This window comes from Lagopus leucura, unplaced genomic scaffold (assembly GCF_019238085.1).
Source record: "Lagopus leucura isolate 7727_CA_CO unplaced genomic scaffold, USGS_WTPT01 Super-Scaffold_100016, whole genome shotgun sequence".
In the NCBI taxonomy this organism is placed as follows: Eukaryota; Metazoa; Chordata; class Aves; order Galliformes; family Phasianidae; genus Lagopus; species Lagopus leucura.
In genome coordinates, this window is record NW_024962270.1 from 8,888,127 (window position 1) to 8,908,994 (window position 20,868).

General features: G+C 48.0%; 1 protein-coding gene across 1 annotated transcript; it reads right to left on the minus strand.

The window, feature by feature from the left end:
• Nucleotides 1-5,320: 5,320 nt before the first annotated feature.
• On the minus strand, nucleotides 5,321-20,528 carry LOC122182915 (hepatocyte cell adhesion molecule-like). Its single transcript, XM_042876577.1, has 12 exons — nucleotides 20,429-20,528; nucleotides 15,789-15,843; nucleotides 14,454-14,566; nucleotides 13,286-13,627; nucleotides 9,962-10,231; nucleotides 9,758-9,874; nucleotides 8,525-8,626; nucleotides 8,262-8,384; nucleotides 7,968-8,060; nucleotides 7,559-7,642; nucleotides 7,107-7,153; nucleotides 5,321-6,467 (listed from the first exon to the last, which is right to left on the minus strand). The coding sequence occupies exons 3-12, from the start codon at nucleotides 14,467-14,469 to the stop codon at nucleotides 6,375-6,377; spliced, it is 1,287 nt and encodes a 428-aa protein (XP_042732511.1). The 5' UTR covers nucleotides 14,470-14,566; nucleotides 15,789-15,843; nucleotides 20,429-20,528; the 3' UTR covers nucleotides 5,321-6,374.
• Nucleotides 20,529-20,868: the final 340 nt, after the last annotated feature.

The window sequence follows — 20,868 nt, forward strand, 5'->3', positions numbered from 1 at the left end:
TCCTTCACAACAGCAGAGCCCTCAGTTATAATCCCACTACCTACACAGCAGAGTGATGGATGCAAGGGACACGGTGCCCTATGGAGATGGCAGCCTATGGTTACTCCAGCCCTCTCCCTAGACTTTAAGGATTTCCTCCAGCTGACATGCAAGGAGCATTCATGCACAGGAACAATATATAAATCAGAAAGATAAAATGAGTTGTTCCAGGCCTGAAGGAGCAGTGAAAAGTCACACAGATCAAGGAAGAAGCCCACTACAGTCTTTATAGAGATGTCATCTCTCCTCCTCATCCCACTTTGACCCACCCTTTCTGAATCCCTCCCAACTAGTAGGGATGCACAGACACATATTTGTTACCTTGCAAATTCCAACTCTGCAGAAATATTTTTCATCTCCACTTCTCCTATCCTCCTGCCCCATTATGTCTTCCTGACACTTAAGGTCATGCTGAATAGGACTCTGAGGGTGAAACCACCACTATGTTCTCATCCCTCTCCAATACTGCTGCTTTTATGGTCAACTTGGGCTCACTGGCAGAAAAAAAAAGGAGGAAGAAGAGAGTGAAAGCAAGCATGAGCACCTCCCATTCACAACACAGCTGACCTTGTATCTCAGTAGCTGCAGCTGTAGCAAACTAACAAGCTCTTGGCTGTGGGGATCAGTCCTCCTCCTGGTCAGGTGCTTGCTGCCCAGCACAATGTGTTGCCACTGATGAAAACTCATGGTAGCAGTCTTTTGTACCATGCTATTCCTCACGCTCCCTCTCTTACCTTACAACCAGTGGTGGTAGGTGGATGGTTGGACTAAATGACCTTGGAGGTCTTTTCCAGCCTTTACAATTCTGTGGTGACAGCACAAGGTATGGGGACCCAAGGAGGAGAACAGGAAGAAGCAGAAGTGGGTGTAATAGGTGTATTGGAAGAGATGAACACAGATGGATTGCAAAGATACTGGTGGAACTTCTTGGAGGTGCTCTGGGGAGCTCGTCTGGAAAAAGCAGTTCAGTATGGCAGAGATGCATGGGGCCCAAGTGAGAGCTGAGGTGTGAGGAACAGGAGCAGCAGGAGGCAGCTTTGAGAAATACACTTCTGAGTCAGCTAGTGATGAGCAGAACTATTATCAAACACCTCATCCCTTCTCTGACACCCACCCAGCAGCCTCAGCACAGCTCTGATGCGAGCCCTGCTTGGGCAACCGGCGTGCAGGGAGAAGGGACAGTGTTGGACACAGTGCGGCAGCCCCTCTGGTGTCGCCCGGGCAGGGGTGGGCTGGGGGTGCCACCGTGTGGGGGAATCCCGCATTGCTCGTCCTGCTCCATTCGTAGACAGAATTCTCTGATTCTGGCCGTGGGAAGATGGTCAGCTGCCGTCCAGGACTGACCATGGGGCTGGAGAGCTGCGAGCATCAGTAAAACATCGGCACACTTTTCCTCAGGCTCCAAATTCACACTGCAGGACACTGATGCAGGAGACAACATCAAGGGAAGAAATGAATTTTAATGAAGGCTATTGTGGAAAACAACAGCCCTCAGCATGTCAGCTGCACCTTGAGAAACCAAAACTTTGCCAAGAGGCAAAGTAAGACAACCAAGCCCCTTGGGGCTGAGCAGGTTCCACCAGAATCATAGAATCATTTGAGTTGGAAGAGATCCTAAAAGGTCATCTGGTCCAAATCCCTCACAATAAACTGGGCTTAATCAGGTGCTTGGAGCTCCATCCATCCTGACCATGAATGCCTTCAGGGATGGGGCACCCACCACCTCTCTGTGCAACCTGTGCCAATGCCTGTGCAACTGCCCAGGGAGTCACTGCCCCTGGAGGTGTAAAAGAAAGATGTAGATGTGGCACTTAGGGATGCGTTTTAGTGAGCAGTGTTGGTGGTAGGTGCACAGTTGGACTAGTTGATCTCAGAAGTCTTTTCCAACCATAATGATTCCATGATTATAACAATAAAGTTAAGGTCCATCAAAGTCACTTTCAGTAGATCGCAGGCACATGAATTCATTTCCAGATAAACTTCTCTTTGATAGGGAAATGTGGTATCAGAATTAAAAAGATAAATAACCACATTTTGTCTAAACATATTTTAATTTGCTTATTTCTTAAAGTCAGAGTTCATGTCTCTGCAAAGTACGAAGTCAGAATGTGATTTTCAGTTCAATGCCACTTTATCTGTGCACAGCGGATGTTAGACTCCAAATCCTAAGGATCTGTTATTTCATGCATACTCTGTATGAAAGGACTTAGCATCTTTGTAAGGAAGCAGAAATCCACTACTGCTTGCTCACGGCCATTATGGGTTTCCCATCCATATTTACATGGTGGACATAAAAGATTCTCAGAGGTAGCTCAAAGCAGGTGATGCAGAGTTCTTTCTGTAAGAAATTTGAAGCGTAGATTTTTCTTTGCCCTTCACTTGCGCTTTCGGATAATAGTTTTTACCTTGTGTGCGCTGGTCTCCGAAGTCACCTGTCAATATATAAGCCCAAAATTGCCATCTTAATTCCATAGAGCTGACAAGGAGAGGAGCAGGTGTTGGGAATGAGAAGCAGCACTCTACAAGAACTCGGTCAATTTGTCTGCTCAGCGATCGGGACAATGGCAGGGCTGCAGCCCGGACGAGGGGCGCTTGGTCCAGCCTGCCCTGTTAACCTCCGTTCCGCAAGGCGGCGCTCTGCACAGGGGTGGCGCAGCCGCCGCCACTTCCGCCCATATCCGCCTCGCACCGGAAGCGGCCGTGCTTTCCCTCAGGAGCGCGGCGATGGTGGTCGCGTGGCACCACCGCTTTCCGCCGCCGTCTGCAGGCCGTCCCCGCCGCGGCACTGGGCAGGCGAGAGCCAGCCCGGCGGGACCCTGGGGAGAGGTTTGGTTCCTCACGGCGGCTGTTTCCCGCGGGCAGCACAGCGGGTAGCACAGGCGCTTTTGTCTGTGAGACAAGAGCGGCACGGCTGGGCTGTGCGCTGCGCCTCTGTCCAAGGTGCTGCCGCGCCGCCGTGCGCCCTGTGGGACGGCGGCAGGACGGGTCAGCTTCACTCCTCGCGGGGCTCCTGCGTGCGAGGGCTGGAGCATAAGAACAAAATTTCGATGAAGCTGCTGTTTGTTTGCTTGTGTTTGGTGTTTATTTGGCCGTGGTCTTCGTGTCTGGGAGATAACCCCTGTGCAAAAAGGCTGCGGCAGGACAGGGGTGTGCACGCAAGAAAATAAGGTCTGTGCTCAAAAGGCATGCCTGCACGCAATTGATCTAGACAATCTTTGTCTCTTGAACTTTGAAGCTGAACACATAGTTTGTGAAGGGAAGAAAGAAATCTTTGCTTACCTCTGAGTGATTTGGAGGCTCTCCATCCAGTCCAGCATGCACACAGCGTGTGTGTAATGCCGTCAACTTGGCTGCCTCAAGGGCGTGTTAAATAGAAATGCTGTAAGTGATCTAGCAAGACAAAGAAAATATTTCACCTCTTAGGGAAAAAAAGAGCTTAAGAAGGCAAAATGAGTCCTGTTCAGAAGCATGCTAGCATGGAGTTTGTCAAACAAACACTCCCACATTTCAGTGACTGATTAGGAATATGGTGTGTAATTGTTCTGATTCTCTATGAAAGTGAATATCACCATAGTTTCAAGTTGAAATAAATTGGTGTTGGACTCCTCGAGTTGTGACAACCACTTCAAATTCTGCAGGAAATATCAAACTATATACATTGGGATTACTGCAGATTATTACATTTCCTGAAATTCTGGAAGTTAATCCAGAAATCATAAACAAAACCACAGTGGAGGTGATCAGGACTGTTCTCTGTCAAGACACTCTTGGGCGGGAATGTTCCTGAAGCACCAACACATCACTGCTCTCACTGAGTCCTAAGAAAAATAAAACCTGCTTTTGTGCTTGCTCCGGGTTTGGAAAAAGCTGAAAAATAACAAAATCATTGTTATTGCTGTTGGGGGGGAGGGGGACAATTTCTTACGAATATGGACATAGGAAATGTCAACTTTGCACTGGAAGGTGGCCATTAGGGTGCAAGGTTTGTGTGGGTTCGTAAACCTTCCAGTGTGGGGATGTTGTTCAGATGCGTGGCAGGCAGCAGCTCTACCCAAAATGGTCCATTATAGAGCAGAAGGTCTTTTTCCTGTCGGACATAAATAAAAAAAAATCTTCTCAGACACGAATCAACTTGTTAGTGCACCAAGTGAGTAACTGCCACGTGCTGTATACAGTGAGTTTGGAGGCCTCTCGGTTCTTTGCTTAGAGGGAAGATGCTGTCATGCTCTTCCCCTCGCTGCCACAGGGTTGTGCCATTGCATTGTCTAGGTCCCGGCTCCAAGAACTTCTGCCTTGGCCGTTTGACGGGGCTTTCGCTGCCCTGGGGATGGGATTTGTGGCGACCTGGAGCACCGCTCAGCTGTAGCTTGGATGTTTAAGGCTCCCTCCCACCCCCTGGACTCCAAAAGCATGGTGCAGAGCTTGCTGGGTTAGGATCCAGCCCCAGAGCTGGGTCCCAAAAGCATGGGGCTTCTCTCTGCACAATGGGAACGCAGACAGAAGGATGCACATGGGATGTGGTTATCAGGGCATCTGTAGCAAAGTGATGGAAATGGTGATCTAAATGGGTTTTCCTTCTTTTTCCTCATGAACGAACATGTCAGTGAGCTGGTGTCCAACCCTTTGACCACATTGAGTGAAGAGGAATTGTTTTGAGCTGCGTATACATAGGTCACTCCAAAAGTATCCAAAGGTACTTCTCATGTATTTTCATGGAAACTGCAACTGATAAACTGAGCACAAAAGCAATATTTGATAGATAAAATTACTAGCTAGAAAGCATTCTTTTTCAACATAGTTACCACCATTAGCTATGCTTTTTTACCGGTAATGAACAAAAGCCTGCATGCCATGCTCGTCAAAATGTGCACCAGTGGAGGTGACTCACTGCACTGTCACAATGCACCACCCACCTCCTTACTGTGCTCACATACACTGATTGGTCTCCACAAACGTTTACCAGGTGCTGAATGTCAATAGTTACCATTTTTTCCACATCTTTGGTCCTATGCCCTTCCGTGTCAGACACCATTTGGTCACACTGCCCTCTCCTGCCATCTGTCACACAGCAACATGTAACAGAATACTGGTGGGAAGGTTCAGCTTCTACTGCTATCCTACAAACGTCTGCCTCTAACATCACAGGCCAACATCATAAAATAGGTGGCATTGTTTTCAGAGTAAGTAAATAATACAGCTACTGTATATAAGTAACAAAATTTACTTTAACTTTTTAAAAATTAAAACATCCTTAAAAAAAGTGAGCAATAAAACCACAAAATTAGTGGCATATATGACCTCGTTTTTGTGAAACTGATGCATCAGGTTGCTTCAGTGGCAGTGGTTGCAATTCTTAGTGAGTTCTCAAAGTGTTCATCAGAGATTAAATCTTACTCTTCCCATGCAAGGAAGTTCTTGACTCTTCTTGACAATATTTTTTGACAAATGTGTGTAGTATCAACAAGCAGTAACATAAAAAAGACATGACTGTGAACTGAGGAGTATTTCTCTCTGGTAAGAAAAGGCTTCTGAAAATCTGGTTAAGAGACATGATCAGATTTTGAAGTTGAATGTCTGATCACAACTCAACGCACTGCATTTGAAAATTCACAGCTAATGAATTCATGTCGACTGAAACTGGAGTTTCAAACGTAAGTTGATTAATTTTTTTGCAATCTTGAAGCCTATTCTCAAATTTCTTTTTCAGAACTGAAGGCAAAGCTGCGTATTTTTCACTGTTCACAGAACTATCCTTAGCCAGTGTAACAGAAGGCACACAGTTATTTGGCATAACTTGTGTCAGCACTGCACGGCGCCCTCGCCTTGTCCTGGCGTCAGCCCACAGTGCCCACTGCACACTGATAAGCAGTGGGACAAGGTGGGACAAGGCTGGCTCAGTGGAATGGAAACCAACTCAGGGCACTTGAGGTCTGGAATGCTTTAAAAGCCGTATAAAGACTTGAGGCCTGAGAGCACAGCAGCTACAGCTATAAGGCACCATATAAGGAGACAGCAAGAAAGCAGTTCAGGAAGTGGAAATTCTCAGAAGCTGAGCTAAAAGCAAAACAGACAGGAATCTTTTGAAGCCAGAAGGTATTGGCTGGGCCAGTACTGCTCTTATCTGACAAATAGTAGCAATACATCACAGCTGGGACAGTTGAACAGAACTTCTCAGATCTGTCCACAGCTAAGTCTGGAATGTGTAACTTTTTTTTTTCCTCCTTTTTTTTTCCTCCTTTTTTTTTTTTTTTTTTTTTTTTAACATTTTGGCTGAATTTTTGCTCCAAACTCTGCTGGACAGCAGGCAGAGCTTGCGGTGCCTTACATCCTTTTTTTTAGCCTGGCTCCTGTGTGATGTCATCTCCAGGATGGTGAAGGGAATGTTTGCTCTCCTTGTCTTGGTTCTGTTCACGATCTTCTTCTTTCCCCTGCAAAAACATGGGGGTGAGCCTTTGGTGTCCATAATCCCCTTCTGTGGGCCATAATCCCATTTGGTGTGCTGTAATCCCTTTTGGTGGACCATAATCCCCTTAAAATAGGTGGTAATCCCCTTTGGGGGCCATAATCCCTTTTGGTGTGCCCTAATCCCCCATGCCACTGAGATTCCTTCCCAAGGTGGGACAGGGCTGCCCCATGACTACTGCAGGACAGGGAAGGGTTCCCAGATCCCAGAGTCCCCTGCTATCTCCAAAACATAGAGGCAGGATCTGAGGCCTGGTGTTAGGTGTTGAAGGGTGCAGCATGAGGGCATGCAGATGTAATGGCGATGCTGTGGATCTGTGGTTTCCCTCACTCACAACCCCGTGTTCTGGGGGAGAAGAGCATGTTGTACCCAAACTGACACGCACGTTTGCATGAGAGCTCCTCGCAACATGCCCATGGGAACAATTACACTATGGGCAGAACAGGCTCATGGTGTCTCCCCCAGGGTAGTGACCAAGTCTATGTCACCCTGCAGGAAGGCAGGTGGGTGCTTTCTGCTTAGCACTGCATGTTCCTCATGAAATAATGAGGATTTCTGAAAGCAACAGCAGGGGAAAGAGACACCGAGGTGGGCAGTCAATTACTTGGGTGCTTGTGGTCTGTTTGCTGGCATCCATCTTCTTCTTGTAATCTGGAAATGAAGGAGAGGGCATCAGCTGCTCGGTTTCCAACACTGTGTGTGCTTCATGGGGCATGGGAAGGAAATGGGGCTGCAGGGTGTAGTGGGTATGAGAGGCTTTCGCTTGGCAGAACCCCTCAATTTTCAGAAACACAAGATTTCTGCTTCAGATGGAGAGCAAGAAGGCAGCACAGAAATGGACACTCACCTTGCCTGCAAGCCCTGCACCTTTAACATGCCACCCACTGGCTTTATGCTGTGCAATATTTCCTCTGTTCTGGACTCTGAAATGCTCTGCATACCCTTGGAAAGTGTGGGATTCCCTTTTCTACAGAAGCTGATGCCAGAGTGTGAGAGCTGAGCCCAGGATCTTTGTGACCAAGCAGCTATTTAGGAAGAGAACCATTGGGTACTTACAACAGAGGGAGAACAACAGGAGAGCTGCCAGGACAGCAAGGACGCAGCTGGCAATCACACTGACAGGTTCTGAGCAGCCACGCTCTGCCAGGAAGATAGAGAGAAGTGTCAGTGTTCTCTCTTCCATCCCACTTAACCAGCTCCAGAGCTGGAATGTCCAGATGCGGGTGGAGAAGAGCATCCTTACATTTCACACATTTGAGCTCCAGGGGCAAACCTTGCCCTGCTGTTCCTTCCCTGCTCAGCACATGGCTTGCCTTGGCAACAATGAGTGCAGATCCCCTTCCTGAAGCACCAGCCTGCAAAGCCACCCATGGAGTCCCACTGCCCAGCCCCACAGACACCCCAGCCCTCCCCCACGAAGAAGGCAAGCAAGGGCACATGCAGTGAAAACCCAATTAGCCCTTACCATGGACCTGCTGGAAGTTGTGGAGCAAGAGGCAGGAGAATGACAAGTTGACTGCCAGTGTCATGGCTGTACTGCACAGGATGACATGATGGCCTGGAGAGAGGAGAATTTCTGATGAGTGGGAGGGCAATGGTGAAGAGGAGTTGGTACAGGGAGGAGATGGGCATCAGTGGGAAGCAGGGCATGGGCCCCACAGCAGCATTCATCCCTCCTGTAGTGATAACCTCAGAGGCTGCTCCTGGGCTCTTATGGGGCTTTTAGCACCAGGGGTTTGTGTCTCCACCTGCAACTCACAGGTCTGGGCTGGGCACTGGGGGAGTGCTTCTGGTCTGCACTGAGAGATCATGGTGATCAGCACCACAGTCATGACTGCAGCAAGGAAGCAAAGCCCATGCAGGATGAAGGCAGCAGAAGGACCTGTGGGAAAAAGAATTAAACAAAGAATTGGGATGGGAAAGCTTCTCCTGGTTGAGGCTGAGCAGTGAACCTCAACACTGATTTCTACCAGTCAGCTACCAGGACATCAGACAAGGATGCACAGCTTCAGCGAATCTTACCTTCTTCCTGCATCCAGATGACAGAGGTGACAAACAGGAGAAGACATGAGATGCCCAGCAGCCCCTTGATGGGTAGAGTTAGCCATGTCCATGCTTCTTTTCCTGTTAAAAAAGGCAATCAGACTTGAATTGGAGCTCAGGACCTCACCACTGAGGTGCAGCCTGTGAAGGAAAATGAATGCAAGCACAGATTTTCTTTGGAAAGAATCAAATCCCCAAGGTTTTGAACCCCTGATGACAAAACCTGGTGGGCTTCAAAGGGTTTTGATGGGCTTACAAAAGCTTTGCTTGACCTCTGGAGAGACAGGGAGATTCCAGCCAGGTCTGGGGTTGCTCCAAGCTGAACAAAACAGCAATTTCATCTGGTTTGGCACCTTAATACACTTCTGCCCAGGTTTTTGCCTCTTACAGTGGCAAGCACTGGATTTCTTCTGGAGATCCAGCTTACAAAGAACTCAGGTGGCACAAGCTCTCACCACAAGCATTGTGCACATAGAGCTCCTCAGGAAAGATTACCCCCAAAACAGGGCCTAATTCACAACTCCATTGTTAATACAGGGAGACAGGTTAGTCTAGGACAATATTCCCATGTATGGTTGGGCTTCACCTCTGTTCCTCAGTCGGTCTCGCTTATATTGGGGATTGTTCTTGATGGGTAGAAGATAGAAGAAGACTACAAAGACTGTGAGTGGTCTTTCTTTTGGCTAGGTCTTATGGTTTGCTTTCTGATAACCAAAATATTGATTGCCATTGAAGCGCCCGCATTAACCTGTAGGCTTAGGTATGGATGCACAGCATTATGCAGAGTGCTGACCCAAATGCCATTGAGCTTGGTCACCAAAACCAGTGCCACACGGTATTGGGTCAGCTCTCAGCACCTTCATGCAGGAAAGCTCTTTGTGTCCTGCCTGTTCTGTTTCAGCCCAGGGACGCCCAAGAAACGGCAGAGGAAAGACTAGCATGCTTCCTACCATGATACCATGGCATGCATTGCATACATAGCGTAGGTAGAATGATTTCTCCCAAAGCCACGTGGGATTAACTGCTGCTAGGACTCTATATTTCTGTGCAGTATACAGATGCATAAGAAGAAGTATATGAACTCCATGACCACTGAGCAAGATTCCTCCAACTAACAAAGTGAGTTAGTGGAGAAAGGCTTTACTGCACCCTCTGTCCTCTTCATGGCATGGAGAGAGGGCTCAGTTTGGGGATTTGAGTATGGGCACTCACCAAGTCTGTGCTTCCCCGGCTGCAGGAGCCAGATGACAAAGCCGATGGCAGTGATGACAGTGAGAGCCAGTGCAGCCACTGTTGTCCTCAGTGCAACTTGGAGAGGAGGCGAGAGACCTGCAAAGTGAAGCGAGGGGAACTAACACTGAGGACAACTCCGAGACATGCAGCAAAGCAGTGGCCCCACCACAGGCTGATGCTTACCTGCCATCATGAGGTTGAAGGTTGCCTCTTCCCAGCTTACGGCATTGCTGACGTTGCAGGAGTAGGAGCCACAGTTCGACTTGTCTCCCTTCCTTATCCACAACTCAGCGGAGTTCTGAGTGAGCTGATAATAATTTTGTGGGGTAAGGGAATGTCCATCCTTCTTCCAAGAGACAGCAGCCACGGTTCCATTGGGCAGCAGGCAGATCAGCTTGATGAGAGAGCTGTTCAGGTTTGAGCTCTTCAGGAGTTTGGGCTGGGGTACAGGCTCTGGAAAACAGTGACATGGCAGAACTCTTTTAATTGCCTCTGCAAGAGGCATTTTTGACTAATGGTAACAATCAGGCCCCCTAGTCCTGTATCAGAGGGCTGCCTAGTGGGCAGGCAGTCCTAACCCAGTAGAAAAAGGAGACCCTCTTGCCACTACTGGGAAGGTTGACCAATTAGCAGAAAGTGTTCAAAAAGGCTGCTTGTCTTCACGTGATCTATGATGGAAAGCTTCAGCCGCACCACAAACTACCCACTATGATGCCCATCGATCCCAAGATGACCCCCTTATAATTAGGGGGCTTCCAGAACCATTGAAACCTGCAGGTATGTACAACTGCAAGGATAAATACAGGTTATGTCTCAAGGAGAAACAATCCAGGCAGCATCAGAAGGAACTGTAATCCCTAACTGTCAACTGCTGGAATACAAATTGTGGACATAGTGGGTGGGGGTTGCCCAATACTTAAGGAACTACAGGTGAAAATACGGACCGTGACTGAATGCAGTAAGGCAGTTGATTTTAATCACTTATATTTTAATAACTATCTTTGTAATATTCAGAAGTTTAGGCTGGGTTTGTAGAGCAAAATGTCAATTTTGTTCTTTTGGTGTACTGTCACAACCCCCAGAACAATCCGTTGTCCCCTTCAAGACTCTGGGGATTAAGAGAATGGCATACAGAACTCTTTTAGCCAACTGGCTGAGCAAGCAGCAAGCATTTTTAACCTCACCAACTGCTGGGTCTGTGGAGGACCCACACAACTTGAAACCTAGTCCTGGGTTTCACCCCTATTGCCCTCAAGTGGTTGGCAAGTAACTACAGCAGAATTGATTGCAGCATCCACTGGGAAGAACACATCTTCATGGCCAATCCAGTATCCCACCAGGGTTATTTACTGTCTGAATCAAACTCAGCCAGGTGGCATCTAGGTTGGGACTAACAGTTGCACTTGGGTTTATCATAAAATGGGTTATGAGATAGGAAAGCACAGTAACTATGAATGGGGGTGGTATAATCATTTGGGAACCGAGGATGGATTTCCTTATTCTTGGTCCTCCATAAACAGCACGCTGTTTTCCAAAACTGGAGGTATGAATTCACCTGCAAACCCCATGCTGGAGCTCGGAGTTGTGAGTGGTGCAGGGATGAAAGTGATGCTGGTAAAGTCTGGAACTCTAATGTGGCAGGACCTCTGAACACCACATACTTCCAAGCTAAAGAACATGTAAATAATCCTGCTGTGGAATGGGTATTTGAAAATACTCAGCAGCACTGAAGGGACACTAGTGGATTTGTGCCCATTATGCTGACAGGCAACTACCTGCAAATTGGCCTGGGTATGTTACGTGGGAACAATTCCCCCAGTATTCTTTTTGGTCCTGGGGGAGATGGTGGTGAATTAGGTGTCAAAGCATACAGTGTTCTCAGATGATGACAGCCCACTGACATCTCCACAAGTGGTAGCAGCCAAACTTGGACTAAGGACAACCAGCTGCCTCACAGCGTATAATCAAACACCACAGCCCAGCTTCCCAGAACTCCAATGAATGGTCAGTGGTGCTCAAGAACCCATTTATAACCTGAACTGCATTCTCAGATTAAAAACCATCCTTGAAATTATTACTACTGAAACGGCTCATGCCCTGGATCTCCTGGCAGATCAAGCCACACAGATGCGAGCAGCAATATTCCAGCACTGCACAGCTCTCGACAACTTACCAGCCAAAGAAGGGAGTGTCTATGGCAAACTTGAGTGACTCTAATTCTTGTCTAAAGACTGACAACAATGGTAATGTTGTCAAGCAAATAGCTAAAGGTGTACAGCAAACAGAAAAACATACATTTTGATCTCTTTTCTTTGCTTCCAGAGGGCCCATAGGTAAAACGTGTTCCATTTTATCTACTTTGTGCTGTTCTAGCTCTGAAGTCCATTCCTTGTATGAGCCTTATTCAACACATTTTATCTTCTATGTATTTTGTAACCTCTTCAACTGATGGGGAAGTCCAACAGATCAAGGCAACATTTGTCACCAAACCCAGGAAATCTTTTCTAGTGATTGTACAGAACATTTTATTCTCTCTCCCTCCCTTCCTTTGCCCATACACGTTTTTCATTCATCAGGTAGCCAGGAGAATCAGCCCCTGCTTTACATAAAAGTCTCGCTCTTTTCCTATCACTCACCTTCCCTTCCCCATCATCTCATCTGTAATAATCACTAGTCTTTCCCTTCCCCATCACTTTAAACTGATAATAAACTGGTTGGACAACATTTGACTTTTCTTGTGTCTCAGTCTTACTCCAGGTATATCAAAGAATTTCCCCTCTTTATCTGGCCGTTGGAGTGAGACTGCCACTCCTCCCTCCTTAAAGCCAGCCCTGGTTGAGATGCAAGAACTGTGAGCCCCGTGGGGAGAGCAGCACCTTCCCACTTTGCAACTCAACCTTGGTTCAGCTCAGAGAGGCAGAAGATACAGGAGCAAGGCAGTAACTACAGAGTTCAACAGCTGCTGCCATCAAGCCACTGTGCCAACTCAAGGATGGCTAGTACTGACTCTTGGAGGACAGACATGGCACCCCTGGGTCAGGGATAGCAGCCTACAGGGGGTGCCAGGTAGTGCATCACTGGGAAGTGATGACAGGGACTTTCTGGACACTTTCTTCCAAGAGGAAAGGGTTGCTCACACATAGCAGTGGTGTGGGGAAGCATGGGGCATAAGAGAAGACATCACATTTAGCCAGAAAGCAGCCTGCCCTACTGGAAGTTGTTTCCACCACAGCAGGTTTTGGAACTGCATGGTCTTTAAGGTCCTTTCCAACCCTAGCCATGCTTTGAGCTTATGATTCTAAGGTCAGAGGGCATTTTAGGACATTCACCTCCTGCTAATTCAGCTGCTAATGATGAAACAAGGAAGTCCATGTTAAGGAAGAGGGTGCCTGGCTCTTGTCCATGTCTTTCTAAGCAGTGATAAAGCCAGAAAAATGCATCTCATCTGCCATACTCATGGCAAATCTTTGTCAGAGCAAAACATCCTTTCAACCTATTTTGACTTACTGATTACTTCCAGGATAGTTGTCCTAGCCCTGTCCTGCATCAGGTCAACTGTTGCTTTATAGAGGCCACTGTCTGCCTCCCGCAGCTGCTGCAGGAGAAGCGAGCCATTTGTTTGGTAGAAAACCACTCTGTCTCTGTATGCTGTGTAAACAACTGCAGACTGTGAGTTGGCATAGTACTGCAAGATGAATTTGGGTGTGTTGCCCTCTATGTATTCCCACTCTGTGATGTTCGTATTGCTGATTGCTGGTGCATGCATCATGACAGAGGATCCTTCTGCTGCAAGTTTTCTTTCTGTGATTTCCACCCCAAGGCAGGATCCCAGGAAAAGCAGCAACACGTCTGGAAACAAGAAAGATGCCAGAGCACGGTGGGTTAATTTAAAAGAAAAGCCACAGGACAACTTAATTGGCTCATAGACTCTTTGATTTCTTGGCCCCCATTATGCCACATCTGATTTACTTCCCCCTTTTTAAGATAAGAACACATCACTTTTGTAGACCTGTTATATAAATGGCTCCTAGCAAACTCAAGCAGGTCTTTGCCTTTGGAAGGAGAATAACAGGACTCTGTACTCCTTGAGAGTAACATGATGAAAGCACCACAATGACAGCAGAGCAGCAAGATCCTAGGCTGCAATGAGCGAGAATTTGATCAAATGTAGCAGCCATGAGCACAGAAATAAAGGAAGTAAGCTGCTTACCCCTAGAGGAGTTCAGGTAGGCAGGGATGTCCAACAAAATACCATCACATCCACTGCCAACCCTTACATGAGGTCTTGGAAGGTGTGGATCCTGGCTCCACCCCTTCCAGTCACTCAGGCACATTGCATGCACCTGAGCTCCCCTGGGTTGGCCCTGCCTTCCCACCACGTGCTCAATCACTGGTTCAGGCTGTGACTTAGCATTTTTGCTATACTGGAGGTTACTGCTCAGTGAGACCACACTCAGCACAGCTTCACCCCCATGCCTCATGCTGTCCCAGCAACAGGACCTAGTGGTACCCAGGCACAATGATACTGCAGCACTTGCTGAGATGCTCATTTCTTGACCAAGACAGAGGTGCAAGGGAGCATGAAAATGCTTCAGGACTTGCCCTCCCCCTCCACAGCTGCCCAGCAGCACCCAGCCCAAGGATATGCACAGCTGAGTTCCTCTCTCATACTCACAGTGTGTGTTTGACATGGCCAAGACCTGCGGGTGCCTTCAGGCCTTCATTGGGTCTGAGCTCCTCCTGCAGCGATGTGCTCTTGGTGGGGCTCTCTAGGAATAGTGTCCCCACCTGCAAATGACACCATGCAAAGCACCATCAGCACCTCTCGCTGCTGGCAGATGGCACTGACACCAGCACAAGAGCAGTAATACTGTTGCTGTCTTGTCTGCACCCCTTCCCATGCACTGCATATTTGCAATGCTGCAGCTCTACTTTGTCCCTTCAGTATTCATTTAAAGAGCTGCTGGCCATTATGGTCATGTTCCCTGCATATACCGAAAGCACTTTTCCTCAGCCTGAACACATTCCCTTATCTCCTCAAGATGACTGAGCTCTCGAGTGGTTGCAGGCACTGCATCTGCCTTATCCACCTTCTTAATGACTTGGAAAACTTCAATCCCACTTCGATCCCAGCCACTTCTTTCCAAATTGAATGCTTCTGGCCTATTTGAGCTCTGTCTGGTAATTCTTTTAGCTTTTGCTCTCTGGACTTTCTGTATTTTTAGGTGACTTTCTTTACTCTAGAAACTCCAGTATGTGCAATGCTGATCTGTTTTCACGGGAGATCTCAAGCACAATCTGCCTGTGCACAATGCACTTTGCAATGAGGTGCAACCATGCTCATAGCTGCCTTCAGAGCCCAGACACAAGCACTGGCATCTGGATAACAGGGACTGCATTTACTGCTGGGATTTGCAAAGCTTTGGAAGAAGGATGATGATGGAGGAGCTCAGATTTCCAACAAAGGGATTTCACTGCCCTGAAATTAAAGTCTCAGATGGGAGCATAAGAGGTGGTCTGCTTTAGGGACATGTTTAGGGACACGGTCTGGCTGGGTGTAAGAAGCTGGACACAATTTTTGGCTCAAAGCTTGTTCAACGGCACCCATCTAAAATATAACCTGCTTAACAAGTTTTTCGGGCCAATGTTACCATGAGCACAGCAGTAAGAGAATCATACATGACTGAGCAACCTGAAAAAACCTTTTGGGCTGTTGCTTCTCTTGGGCATTCAAGCTGATTTATGGGGGTCATCTCAGAGGAGAGGAGCACCATGCAGTCAGTCCCACTCCTAGCTGCCCACCATGCCACAGTCGGATGATCAACTGCCAATTACCCAGCGGGAAGGGCATGTACCATGGACATGCTCTTTTATTGCCTTAATCTCCCTCCAGGAATATATATGTCGAACCATCCCCTCCAACAATGGAATTGAGACAGTGGGAAAAAAAGCTCTGATGCACAGATGAGGCCCTGTGCTGAAAGCTGAGCCCACTTCAGATAGTCATTACCTCCTGGCAACATCCATTTGTCTTCCATGGGCCCCAGCATAGTTCAGAGAAGCATCTGAAGGGAAGGAAGAAAAAAAACTATTTCAATTATGGAGCTGCCCTGGACCACTCTGAGCCCATTCCCAACCCAGCATCCTAACCCCAAAAGTAGCCAAAAGCCAAGGAGAAGAGGATATAGGCAGGGTACATCATGTTCAAGCCTGCAATGGAGACTTCCAGTCCTGGCTTTCCTCACCACCGAAGGACTGATGGCTTCTCTCTGGCTTCTGCCCTGATCAAAGGACTTCACGAAATGAGCTTTTAGAAGAAATCACGTGAACTTCCGTGCACTGCATTATCTGAGGCAGAGCGGTTGCTGCAGGCTGCAGAGCCCTGGTGGCAAGGCTTGTATGTGAATGCACACACTCAGGGCTGCTGGTGGAGCTTCATGGGCTCAAAGAATATCTTTGAAGTAGAGCAAAAGTAGGAAATGAGGTCTGCTTTCCCTCTGCAAAATGCGTGTGACCTTGGAGGACATTATGGGACAAAGGGCTGTGGGAATGCTAATGCAAAATTCAGCCACTTTCCAGTCTTTTCTTCGGCATCCTCCTGATGTCTGAGGTTTAGGCAAGAAACGTTTGAGGCTTTTAAGAGGGAAACAAGAAAAATATTCTTTACTGGTATAAACTGCTATTTGAAGGATGTGGGAGCAAGGGCTGTGGAGGAGGCACCATTTAGAGATGAAGGATTTCCAGCTGGCACACCCTATTTCCCAAAGTGGGCATCTGGGTCTTAGAGTCCGTCCCAGCTCTCCCTGTGCACGCAGGGAAGGGCTGAGGTTCCCCCAGTAAAGAACAAGGCAAGTTTGCAAGAAAGGCTCCCCTGGAGGAAGGGTGGTGGTTGGAGGACCTTCCTCCAGCTCAGACGAATTGCACAAAGCTGCAGCACTCAGAAAAGAAATGAAATATTCCAGGCCACAGTCAGCATTGTTCAGGCACCCAGACAGTATCGCTTCACTGAGGAGTAAGTTTGCAAGCAGGCATGTGATGAAGTTCCTCTGCAAACTGCTGCTGCAATTTATAACACAGATCCGTCCTCCACCTCCTCCGGTTGCGATAGGGAGAAATAAATAAGGTCCCCCGGGGAAATGAATTCATGTCAATATCAGTTTGTTATCTCAGTCTCTGAGGAGTTCTGTTGTCTGTGAGAAAGTCGGTGCCAGGAACTGAAAATCACCTCCTCCCATGAATGTTTGCTACAGCGTGGGATTGATAGCAAATAAAACTTTCCACGGGGGCAGAGGTTGGAAGAAGTTTTAGCTGAACATAGAGAGGGAGGACAGGCGCACAAAGAGCCTTTTGTTACAAGGCAGGGAGGCTCCCCAGACAGCAGCTGTCTGCTGCTGCTCTTCCATGTGGGCATGGGTTGTACTGGGAGCTGGAACAGGGGCAGGATCAAAGAATATAAAGACCTGGGAGCACAAGCGGAAAACACTGGTGTGCTAATTATCTCCATTTTGCCAGTTGGAGCATTAGCATGGATTCAGCAAGGGGAAATCCTGCTTGACGAACACGATAGCCTTCTGTGATGTTATGACTGGCTGGAGAGGTGAGGGGAGATCAGTGGATGTTGTCTGCCTTGACTTCAGCAAAGCTATTGTCCCCCACAACATCCTTGTAGGTAAGCTGAGGAAGCATGGGATAGATGGGCAGACAAGGTGGACTGAGAACTGGCTGACTGGCAGAGCTCTGTGTTGTGATCAGCAGTGCAGAGTCTAGCCTTTAACTACTGGAGTTCCCCAGGGGTCGGTACTGGGTCTAGTCTTGCTTGACATCTTCATCAATGAACTGGATGAAGGTGTGTATCCCTAGCTGGTTTGCTGAAGATACAAAGCCAGGAGGAGTGGCTGGCACACCAGAAGGCTGTGCTGCCATTCAGTGAAACCCAAACAGGCTAAGAGCTGGGTGAAGAGGAACCTGATGAGGTCCAATGAGATCAAGAACTGAGTCCTACACCTGAAGAGGAATAACTGAATAGATCAGTACCAGTTCTGGGCTGACCTGCTGGAAAGGAACTCTGCATAGAAAGACCTGGGTGTCCTGGTAGCCAACAGCACAGCCATGAGCCAGCAGTGTGCTCTTGTGGCCGACGAGGCCAATGATAACCTGCAGTGCATTAACGTGAGTGTGGCCAGTAGGACAAGGGCAGCGATCCTCCCTCTCTGCTCTGCCCTGGTAAGGCCACATCTGGAGCACTGTGTTCAGTTCTCGGCTCCTCAGTTCAAGAAAGACAGGGAACTTTTATATCCACTGGAGGACCGCAAAGATGATGGGAGGCCTGGAGCATCTCCTATATGAGTAAAGGATCTGGGGCTGTTCAGCATGAAGAAGAGAAGACTGAGAGGGGATCTTATCGAAGCTTAAAAGTATCTAAAGGGCGGTGCTGTAGTTTAGCCCAGAATAGAAAGAAAAAGTAAAAAAAAGACAACTGAGCAGCAGCTGCTCAGTCAACTTCTCATTATTTTTCACATATTTTCTTCACAATGTCATGTATTACGGAACACCCCTGCAGTAAGTTGAGGTCAGCTGCCCTGGTCCCCTCCCCTCCCAGCTCCCTGCCTCCCCAGCCCTTCACTGGCAGCCAGAAACTGAAGACTGAAAAGGTCTTTGGCTGTGTGCAGCACTGCTCCACGGCAATAAAAACAACAGCCTGCTTTCAACGCTGTTTTTATGCTAAAACTAAAACAGCAGCATAGCAGACACTATGAACCAAATCAACTCTGTCCCTGGCTGGCACTTTCCTGTCAAGTGCGTGGGGGGAACAAGCTCTTTTCAGTGGTGTGTAACAAGGGGGCAAGGAACAAATGGCACAAAATGGAACTTGAATATGAGGAAAAAATTTTTAAAATGAAAGTGACAGAACATTGGGACAGGCTGCTCAAGGGAGGTGGTGGAGTCTCCCCTGCAGATCTTCACTACCACCCTGGATACTTTCCTGTGTAATCTATAGGGAACCTACTTGGTGACCTCCAGAGGTTACTTCCCAATTTTATGATCCTTATATGGGGCAGCAACAGCAGCCACACCAATAAATAGGAAAAGCACAGGCTTTGTAACAGGCAAACTTAATTAAGGAGGGGACTTCTCACAAATGATGCCTGTGCCCAAGGAGGGCAGGAAGAAAGTGAGACCCACAGAATTCCCTCCGACCCATTAACAGATTATTCCAAATCTCAAGCTGCACTTACACAGCAGTAAAGCCTTGATCACATTTTAGAGAAGGCCTGCCGACCACAAGAGGCCTCTGTCACATTTGCAGCAGCTGACAGAAGTGGGGGCAGTGGGTGGGGGAAGCACACAGGAGGCAGAAGAGTGGCGTTCACGTGTGTGCCCACCACCAGAGCAACTAATTATGCCCTAATTAAGTGGCATCGCTGGATCCAAGGGTAGTGACATCTCTTTGTCTTTCTCTTTTCAAGTCATACCATATCATTGTGATCACCAGTAAGGAATAGAGAGATCAATCTAACTACTGTAGTGGGATATAAGTAAACATCTAACAGACTGTTTGTTGCTGTTACACCTCGATTTGCCCCAGGAGATCTCACACCTTGCCATGCCCACACCTTTGTACCTTTCCCAGGGTAGCTCAGAATCAGGTCGTGATGCACATCACACTGAAGCACTGTGCACACTCTGCCCCTGAGCTTACTGACTACTCACTGATCTTCAGTGGGAATAAATGCACGCAGAAGCACATTGGGAACGGATGCAATTGGGAATGGACGGAGCTGATATACAGCAGGCAAATATTTCATCTCCTTCCTGTTTTGTAGCAGTGTGCTGCAGAAGCTATTATCTGCAGACTTCCCTAACGGAAAAAACACGAACCATTCAGCTTCAGAAGGTTAAATACATTAATAATCAGAAAGCTCAGCTGTGAGCAACTTCTCCCTCAGTCACTTTTGCCTTACTGAGCAAAAGGACTGTCAAAAACAGTGAAAAAAAAAATCAAAAACCACTTCCTGGCAGTTACATAGTAGCAAGAAAACAAGTTTCACTGCTTGCACGCAGCAGGACAGCTGGGAGCTCAGCACAGCTGCTGCAGACCGCAGCAACCGATTTTTGAGTGTTTCATTTTCTGCTCTAACAGAAGCGAGAGTAACTACAAAAGGGGTGAGGGGGGAGGGAAATGAACCATCTAAAAAGGAGTTTTGTGCAAAATTGCAGCCCAAAGCCCAGCGATGAGCGCCTGTGTTGTAGGGAGCCTCACAGCTAGTGCTGGAGGTGTGGGAGATGCCAAGCAATGATCAGGGGTTGGGGCAGGCAGCTGGGGGAGTGCCAGGCGGGCAGTGAGAGGTTGTTTGTCAGCTCTAAAATGCTTCAGAGGTGCTGTTTCAGAAGCGCTATAGATTTGCTGTTTATAGGGCTGGACAAGAGGGAAGAGCTGAGCGAGAGGTGCAGAACCAGATACCCTACAGGGGAGAACGGGAACGCCATTTGGGAAGCATTACAGGGTTCCCCGTCCCCATAGCTTCAGCCCCACGGCTCCATCCCCTTCATTCCGCCCCTACCCCTTTTGCTCTGCCCTGTCTCCCCATTTCCCATCCCTCCGCCCCTCCCTGCCGGCACCCAGCCAGTTCAGGCCATACACGCACTCACCTCTTCTTGCAGCTCCCCTTGAAACTTCCCTGCTTTCACTGTGCCGTTATTGTTCAGTTTTCAAGGGCGGTGCTTGTTCCCACAGGCCAGCTCTCTGATAGCTTGCCTCCAATCGTAGCAGAGCGTTTTCATCCTCAGCAGGCACAAAGACTTGCCTAGGGTTCCGCATAGCGGCTCGCTATGGCTTAACAAGAAAGTCTCAGTGCTGAAGCTGATGGTGAAAAATGGGGAAGTAGGTGGGCACTCGATCACCCTATGTATCACTGAGCATGCCCAGAGGGATATTAGCATATATTAAGGAGTCCTTGAGAAAGAATGAAGATATATGCCAACGTATTTCATATGTTTATCTTAACTGTGTAAGTGTAGAACCTGAGCGCTGACAGAGCACGGTTGTGCTCCTCAAGTCATCTGGTACGTATCGCGAGGAATAAAGGAAT

Excerpts from the sequence above, each read along its gene's own strand:
- LOC122182915 (XM_042876577.1), bottom strand. Across the intron at positions 9,875-9,961 it reads CTTCAACCTCATGATGGCAG|GTCTCTCGCCTCCTCTCCAA; the intron begins GTAAGCATCAGC and ends TTCACTTTGCAG. Across the intron at positions 8,061-8,261 it reads CCAGTGCCCAGCCCAGACCT|GCCATCATGTCATCCTGTGC; the intron begins GTGAGTTGCAGG and ends TCCTCTCTCCAG.